The following is a 9,071-nucleotide window of genomic DNA, read 5'->3' on the forward strand; positions in this document are numbered from 1 at the left end:
CAAGGCATATACTTCATTGCCCTATTAACTAAAAGGAAAATAAACACACAATCGCTCTGTGTAAGATGTTATAAGCGGAACAGAATTTTAAGGATAATTAATCCATGATAACTTCAGTGCCAACAAGAAATCCTAATATCAAATGCTACATCATCAACAACATGTGTAACTTTGCACACAACTTTAAATATTCATTCTCTCACTTTCCTTTTTAAACGACCAATTAGGAATGTACTTACGACGTATGGTTTTAGACATACCCACCTTCCAATTAAAACTCACCAAATTGTAAGCTGATCTAGATAAGTGAAGTTATGCTAGAAACAACGTCATTTCTATGGAAGATTTCATAATAAAAACGGAATCTGCGAAAGGTTAATTTTATTATGATATTAGTGACTGACACATTGGCAGGAAGGAATAACACAATGAAATATCTTCGATATTCATTTTCTAATGTAAATTATAATCAAGACAGTTCAAAATGTAATTCAATCATTCCATAAAACACAATATTTCTTCTTTACTGAAATACTTTCAGCTTCTTTTTCCTGTTCGAAGATGTAATAACACCAATCCTTCCTATGACATTCTTTTTCGCAATCCATTTCAAAGAGGCCATAACATTTCTTATATGAAGATGACCTGGACAAATATCTCTCTCTCTCTCTCTCTCTCTCTCTCTCTCTCTCTCTCGGTTTATTTTCAAGCCTGCAATTAATACTTAATGTAATCATGTACTCTGATATTTGAAGACAGTAAAATTAGATTTGAAGCAACCATACATGACAACACAAGACCATATAAATGCATATACTTGATAGATATCAATGAAATAATCTCATTTACGAATAAAACATATCATAGGTTTCATATCAAGTTGTGCGTTTATATATATGTGAGAGAGAGAGAGAGAGAGAGAGAGAGAGAGAGAGAGAGAGAGATACTTGAAATTTTTTTTGAACGATGAGCAGGAAATTCATGTAATCTTATGAGAGAGAGAGAGAGAGAGAGAGAGAGAGACTTGAAAAATATTTTGAACGATGAGGAAGAAACTCATGTAATCTTATGAGAGAGAGAGAGAGAGAGAGAGAGAGAGAGAGATAACCTGAAAATTTCCCAACGTAGGAAGGTTGTAGGTTGTACCTAGCTTTAGTTGAGAGAGAGAGAGAGAGAGAGAGAGAGAGAGATAACCTGAAAATTTTCCCACGTAGGTATGTTGTAGGTTGTACCTATCTTTAGTTGAGAGAGAGAGAGAGAGAGAGAGAGAGAGAGAGAGAGAGAGTTCAACATCAACTTGAATCATCCTCTTTTTTTTGGAAGATGAGCAAGAAATTCATGTAATCTTAATAGTCTTTTATTTTTAATTACGTCATACTTGCCAACAATGATTGTGCAAGAGAAAGGAGTTTATACACAATAACTTCGGAAGAAGACACAATCAAAAGGCAACCGGGGCACAAATGACCTATCGAACGTACAAGAATTTTGATATAAAATCATCGGCCTCTGTCGCATCTTCACAGTCGAACTTTGGTGGCTCTCAACAACGGAGGCAGAGAGGAGACATGCTGGCCTTTGAGGTAAATTGAATTGTGATAAAATAGAAACACTGTCCAGACAATATTACATGGGATCCTTCTCTCTGGTTACGGTTCATTTTCCCTTTGCCTACACACTCACCGAATAGGTGAGGCAGAGAGGAGACATGCTGGCCTTCAAGGTAAATTGAATTGTGGACAAAAACAGAAACACCCTTTACTGTCCAGACAATACTACATTGAATCGTTCTCTCTGGTTACGGTTCATTTTCCCTTTGCCTACACACTCACCGAATAGGTGAGGCAGATAGGAGACATGCTAACCTTCAAGGTAAATTGAATTGTGATAAAAATAGAAACATTTTTTTACTGTCCAGACAATATTACATGGGATCCTTCTCTGTGGTTACGGTTCATTTTCCCTTTGCCTACACACTCACCGAATAGGTGAGGCAGAGAGGAGACATGCTGGCCTTCAAGGTAAATTGAATTGTGGACAAAAACAGAAACACCTTTTACTGTCCAGACAATACTACATTGAATCCTTCTCTCTGGTTACGGTTCATTTTCCCTTTGCCTACACACTCACCGAATAGTCTGGCCTATTCTCTATATATTCTCCTCTGTCCTCATACACCTAACAACAATGAGATTACCAAACCATTCTTCTTCACCCACGGGGTTAACTAATGCACTATAATTGTTCAGTGGCCACTTTCCTCTTGGTAAGGGTAGAAGAGACTCTTCAGCTATGGTAAGCAGCTCTTCTAGGAGGACACTCCAAAATCAAACCACTGTTTTCTAGTCTTGGTTAATACCATAGCCTCTGTACCATGATCTTCCACTGTTTTGGGTTAGAGATCTCTTGCTTGAGGGTACACTAGGGCACACTATTCTATCTTGTTTCTCTTCCTCTCGCTTTTTCTTCTCATAGTTTATATATTTAAGATATATAGATAAAGATTTATTTTAACGTTATCATTGTTCTTAAAATTCTCATCTAATTTTTCCTTATTTCCTTTCCTCACTGGGCTATTTTCTCTGTTGGAGCTCTTGGGCTTATAGCATCCTGCTTTTCCAACTAAGGTTGTAGCTTAGCAAATAATAATAATAATAATAATAATAATAATAATAATAATAATAATTTAAGAAAATATTGACATATTGATTATCAACATAGAGACTATATTTACTGGAGTAGATAAAGATTTAATGTTATATTACTGAATAGACCATCGAAGACTGTGACGTGTTTTAGAAGAAAAAACTTGCTTCGGTGATGAAATAACTAAATTGTAGGGAACAGGCGTCGTGGGAAATTCGATTAGCTTTTCCAGCTTTAAACTCAATTCCCAGTTGTTGACATTCCTAGAATAATTGGAAAGCCACATTTCGTTGACTTAGGATTTAAATCCCTTAGAGATTTAAAGTCGCCTACCACAAAAATAACATTAAAATATATTTAAAACTTAATTATTTTCGGTAACTTATTTTATTTTGGTGGTTGTGGCCTAATTGGTAACGTCCGTGTTTGGTGTTTGCCAGACGGGGGTTCGAGTCTCGCTCAGACTCGTTAGTGCTATTAGTGTCTGCAACCTTACAATCCTTGTGAACTTAGGTTGCGGGGTTTAGGAGAGCCTATAGGTCTATCTGCTGAGTCATCAGCAGCCACTGCCTGGCCCTCCCAACCTAGCTTGGGTGGAGAGAAGGCTTGGGCGCTGATCATATAATATGTGGTCAGTTTCTAGGGCATTGTCCTGCTTGCTAGGGCAATGTCACTGTCTCTTGCCTCTGCCATTCATGAGCAACCTTTAAACCTTTAAAGCGAGGCAGATTTGCACCGACTCGCAGCGGTGCCCTTTTAGCTTGGAAAAGTTTCCTGATCGCTGATTGGTTAGAATTATCCTGTCCAACCAATCAGCGATCAGGAAACTTTTCCGAGCTAAAAGGCGACCGCTGCGAGTCGGTGCAAATATGCCTCGCTAAAAGAAATGGACTATAGGTACAAACGCTTATACAAACTTGATAACCTCTTTAAATAAGTTTTGAAATACATACCCACAATAAACTAACACATGGTTAGCCCTTAGGGGAATTGAATTAATTAATAACTCTTTAAATAGGTTTTGAAATTCACAACTACAACAAACTAACACATGGTTAGCCCTTAGGGGAATTGAATTAATTAATAACCTCTTTAAATAGGTTTTGAAATTCCCAACTACAACAAACTAACACGTGGTTAGCCCTTAGGGGAATTGAATTAATTAATAACCTCTTTAAATAGGTTTTGAAATTCCCAACTACAACAAACTAACACGTGGTTAGCCCTTATGGGAATTGAATTAGAGTAATTACAAATTCGATCATCCATATGAGAAATGACCCGAGAGAAAAACCAAACAGGTAATTGGAACAAACCGAGATTGTAATTATTATTATTATCATCATTATTATTATTTTAATTATTATTATTATCATGATTATTATTATCATTATTATTATTATTTTAATTGTTGTTGTTATTATTATTATTATTATTATTATCATTATTATTATTATTATTATTATTATTATTATTACTGTCTAACCTACAACCCTAGTCGGAAAAGCAAGATGCTATAAGCCCAAGGGCTTCAACAGGGAAAAATAGCCCAGTGAGAAAAGGAAATAAGGAAATAAACGATATGAGAAATAATGAATAATTAAAATAAAATATTTTAAAAAGTGTAACAACATCAAAACAGATTTATCATATAGAAACTATAAAAAGACTTATGTCAGCCTGTTCAACATAAAAACATTTGCTGCAAGTTTGAACTTTTAAAGTTCTACTGATTCAACTACCCGATTAGGAAGATCATTCCACAACTTGGTCAAAGAGACGACAAGTAAAATATTTAGCTCCAATAGAAATTCTTATATATCAAAAGTAAATAAAGTTCTGAGGACTAAGATTCTAAAGATCTGGGAAGTCCACTGCTTTCATACCTTATATAATCAAATCAATTATTTTCTTGATTATTAAGCATATGAGAAGAGTTTTGGCAAGGCTTGATAATACTGACAGGGATATAAAAGACACTTTATCGAAAAGACACACACACAGACATATATATATATATATACACACACACACAAACATATATGTGTGCATATATATATAATATTATATATACACATATGTATATTATGAATATATATATATATATATATATATGTTTATATGTGTATCTGTGTGTATGTGTATACCTAAAAAGATCGTGGTAGTACAATGGTATCACCAGTCACTTCAATCCAGAGTTCAAGCACCGCTCAGGTCTGATAGATTCCAATGAAACGCGACTCTACCCTTCCGTAGGCTAGGGATAAATCAATAAAGTCTAGACCAATTGATACATTATTCAACTGAAGAGTTTATTTCCACCCAGCAATAAATAGGTACTTTCGTCTGCTAGGGTCAAGAAAATGACGTTGCACTAGCAAATCTACCCGGGAGAATTAAGAGACAAGATGGCTGTAATTTCCCCCTTTTGAAAAAAAAAAAAAAAAAAAAAAAAATTTTTTTTTTTGCACAACAGATATAATAAATTAATGTTCCTTCTTTTCTTGTTCTCAGACTTTAGCAATTCTGGTGATAGGCAGTACAGCCTCAGTACTGTGCCTTCCTGAACCAGAATATAATTCGGTAAGTATGGTCTTTAATATCAAGTTAGGAAGGAAACCTCATAGTAAATCTTAAGATATCAGAAAAAGTCAGCTTTAATTGAACAATAAAGAAACTCATCCAAAGTCCTGATCAAAGTAAATGTGAGGTAACAGTAAACTATATTAAAAATCACTGCTTTTTTAAAAGGATTAATTCCATTATTCTCCTATTCCTAGGAGCCCGTCCCTTATCAATTTGGCTATGATGTCAAAGATAACTCTAAGGGACTGCAATACGGTCACAAGGAAAAATCAGATGGCAATGCTGTCTCCGGGTCCTATACTGTTCTGCTGCCTGATGGTCGTAAGCAACACGTAAGTACTGGTCATGAACTCTATAATAAACAGACACAGACATTGGTTGGAGAGAAAAGAAAAAAAAAAAAAAGGTCACCCATATTTCAGTAATACAGGCGACCGTAATTTTTTTTTTACCCTACTTTGTTATTATCTTTTAGGGGTTGGTGACCGTAATATCAATCATTAAGGTAAATTTCTCCGTTTTAAAAAACCGTAAATGCCTGGCAACATTTATTCCAATACTTTTACCGTTTTTACGGCAAATTTTTAACTGTGTTAATAGATAGCCAAGTGTGAATGTGCTATCATTTATGTATATGCAGATCACGTGCCAAAATACATAAAAAGAAATTTTCACTAATGCATGCATAATAGGGATTACCATTATGAAATAAGGAAGTAATTCATCAGGAAAATCCACTCTTTTCACCCAATTACAGGTGGAATACAAAGCCGATTCACAGAATGGCTATGTAGCCAAGGTAACCTATGAAGGAGAAGCAAAGCATCCACAGGACTACGGAACAGCAACCACTTCCAAGTCATTTGCTAGCAATGTGGGACAAGGTGCAAGTCAGAAAGGAGATGAAGTTCAATATAATAATAACGATGTAGGTCAGATTAACAATGAATTTGCTTATACTGGTCAGGGAACCAGTGGGTTTAATGGGGGTTCCAGCTATAGTGACCAATCACCCGGTCAAGGTAACCAGGGAACGAGTCAGATGGGCAGTGGATATGGAAACCAAGGAACAAGTCAGTCAGGCTCTGACTATGGAAGCCAAGGGACAAGCCTTGGGAGCGGGAGCGCTTCATATGGGAGCCAAGGGACAGGTCAGTCAGGCAGTGGATATGGAAACCAAGGGTTAAATCAGGGGAGTACTTCATATGGAAGTACAGGAACAAGTCAAGCAGGCTCTGGATATGGAAACCAAGGGACTAGTCAGGGGAGCACTTCATATGGAAGCACTGGAACAGGTCAAACAGGCTCAGGATATGGATCCCAAGGGACAAGTCAGGGGAGCTCTTCATATGGAAGCACTGGAACAGGTCAAGCCGGCTCAGGATATGGAAACCAAGGGACTAGTCAGGGGAGCACTTCATATGGAAGCACTGGAACAGGTCAAGCAGGCTCAGGATATGGAAACCAAGGGACTAGCCAGGCGACCACTTCATATGGAAGCACTGTAGTAGGTCAAGCCAGCTCAGGATATGGAACCCGAGGGACAAGTCAGGGGAGCACTTCATATGGAAGCACAGGAGCAGGTCAAATAGGCTCAGGATTTGGAACCCAAGGGACAAGTCAGGGGAGCTCTTCATATGGAAGCACTGTAACAGGTCAAGCCGGCTTTGGATATAGAAACCAAGGGACAAGTCAGGCGACCACTTCATATGGAAGCACTGGAACAGGTCAAACAGGCTCTGGATATAGAAACCAAGGGACTAGTCAGAGGAGCACTTCATATGGAAGCACTGGAACAGGTCAAGCAGGCTCAGGATATGGAAACCAAGGGACAAGTCATGCGACCACTTCATATGGAAGCACTGGAACAGGTCAAACAGGCTCTGGATATAGAAACCAAGGGACTAGTCAGGGGAGCACTTCATATGAAAGCACTGGAACAGGTCAAGCAGGCTCAGGATATGGAAACCAAGGGACTAGCCTGGTGAGCACTTCATATGGAAGCACAGGAGCAGGTCAAACAGGCTCAGGATATGGAAACCAAGGTACTAGCCAGGTGAGCACTTCATATGGAAGCACAGGAGCAGGTCAAACAGGCTCAGGATATGGAAACCAAGGGACTAGCCAGGTGAGCCTTTCATATGGAAGCACAGGAGCAGGTCAAACAGGCTCAGGATATGGAAACCAAGGGACAAGTCAGGGGAGCACTTCATATGGAAGCACAGGAACAGGTCAAACAGGCTCTCGATATAGAAACCAAGGGACCAGTCAGTTGAGCACTTCATTTGGAAGCACTGGAACAGGTCAAGCTAGCTCTGGATATAGAAACCAAGGGACTAGTCAGGCGACCACTTCACATGGAAGCACTGGAACAGGTCAAGCCGGCTCTGGATATGGAAACCCTGGGACTACTCAGGGGAGCACTTCATACGGAAGTACTGGAACAGGTCGGGTAAGTGGTGGGCATGGAAACCAAGGAATAAGTCAGGGAAAATTTCAGGGAAGCATTGGATATGGAAGCCAATCAAGTATGGGATTGGGACATGGAAGTCAAGGATTAGGTCAGGGGAATACTGGATATAGAAGCCAAGGATCAAGTCAGGGAAGTACTGGACATGGAAATCAAGGATCAAGTCAGGGAAGTACTGGATATGGAAATCAAGGTTCAAGTGGAGATGGAAGTCAAGCATCTACTCAAGAAAGCAGTTCATATGGCAGCCAAGGAAGTATGACATCTGGATACAGAAACAAGGGAAGCAGTTCAACTGGAAGTCAAGGAACACAACAGGGAAGCATTGGCTATGGAAACCAAGGAGTAGGTCAGGGAAACAATGAATTCGGAAGCAAACTAACACGTCAGGGAAGCACTTCATATGGAGGTCACGGAACAAGTATGGGATATTAAAACCCCCAAAAATAGTGTCCCAGGAAATAAAGGGTTTACATACAGTAGTTCAATATTTGGTCATAACAGCAGAGACCCAGTTGGTAAAGTCAATGGAAAGAGTGGCTACAGCTTTGGCCAAGTTATCCGTGGTAGCCAAAGTGACAGTAGAAAAAACTTAGACTGAAATGGAGCCAGCCAGAATAGCATGGGATATTGAACTAGTGATTCATAAATGCAATGGATACCTCAATACATTGTACATGTGTAATTAATAATCTTTTAAATTTGAAGTTATTCTTTTATTACAAGGTTATTAAGCAAACCTATATTATAGGTGGAAAAAAAAATTTGTATCTGTCCATGACTGTAATCGACACACGAATTTCATGTAGAGTGAAGGATAAGTAATCGGTAATATAACTGTTAAACATACACAACAATTAAAATATTCATTATGTTGTGTTCATACATACACACAGATATATATATATATATATATATATATGACAAAAATACACTCAGCATCACATCCCAACATTCCAAGAGCCACTCTATTAAATCTCAGTTCAATATTACTAGACTCGTTAGTGCCATTAGTGTCTGCAACCTTACCATCCTTGTGAGCTAAGTTTGGGGGTTTGGGGGAGCCTATAGGTCTATCTGATGAGTCATCAGGAGCCACTGCCTGGCCCTCCCTGGTAGCTTGGGTGGAGAGGAGGCTTGGGCACTGATCATATAATATATGGTCAGTCTCTAGGGCATTGTCCTGATTGCTAGGGCAATGTCACTGTCCCTTGCCTCTGCCATTCATGAGCGACCTTTAAACCTTTAAACAAGAGAACCTGAATGATCAAGAATAGAACATCATGTACATATTTCAAATAAACATCACAACCAACACACACAGCATACGGGAAATCTGGAGTTTGTTCCCTTTGGGAGTTAATAAATA

General features: G+C 38.5%; 1 protein-coding gene across 1 annotated transcript; it reads left to right on the forward strand.

The window, feature by feature from the left end:
- The first annotated feature begins 1,463 nt into the window (after positions 1–1,463).
- LOC137653000 (spidroin-1-like) lies at positions 1,464–8,137 on the forward strand. Its single transcript, XM_068386392.1, has 4 exons — positions 1,464–1,583; positions 5,161–5,229; positions 5,427–5,564; positions 5,990–8,137. The coding sequence occupies exons 1-4, from the start codon at positions 1,464–1,466 to the stop codon at positions 8,135–8,137; spliced, it is 2,475 nt and encodes an 824-aa protein (XP_068242493.1).
- Positions 8,138–9,071: the final 934 nt, after the last annotated feature.

The sequence above is a fragment of the Palaemon carinicauda genome, chromosome 14 (assembly GCF_036898095.1).
Source record: "Palaemon carinicauda isolate YSFRI2023 chromosome 14, ASM3689809v2, whole genome shotgun sequence".
NCBI classification, from domain to species: Eukaryota; Metazoa; Arthropoda; class Malacostraca; order Decapoda; family Palaemonidae; genus Palaemon; species Palaemon carinicauda.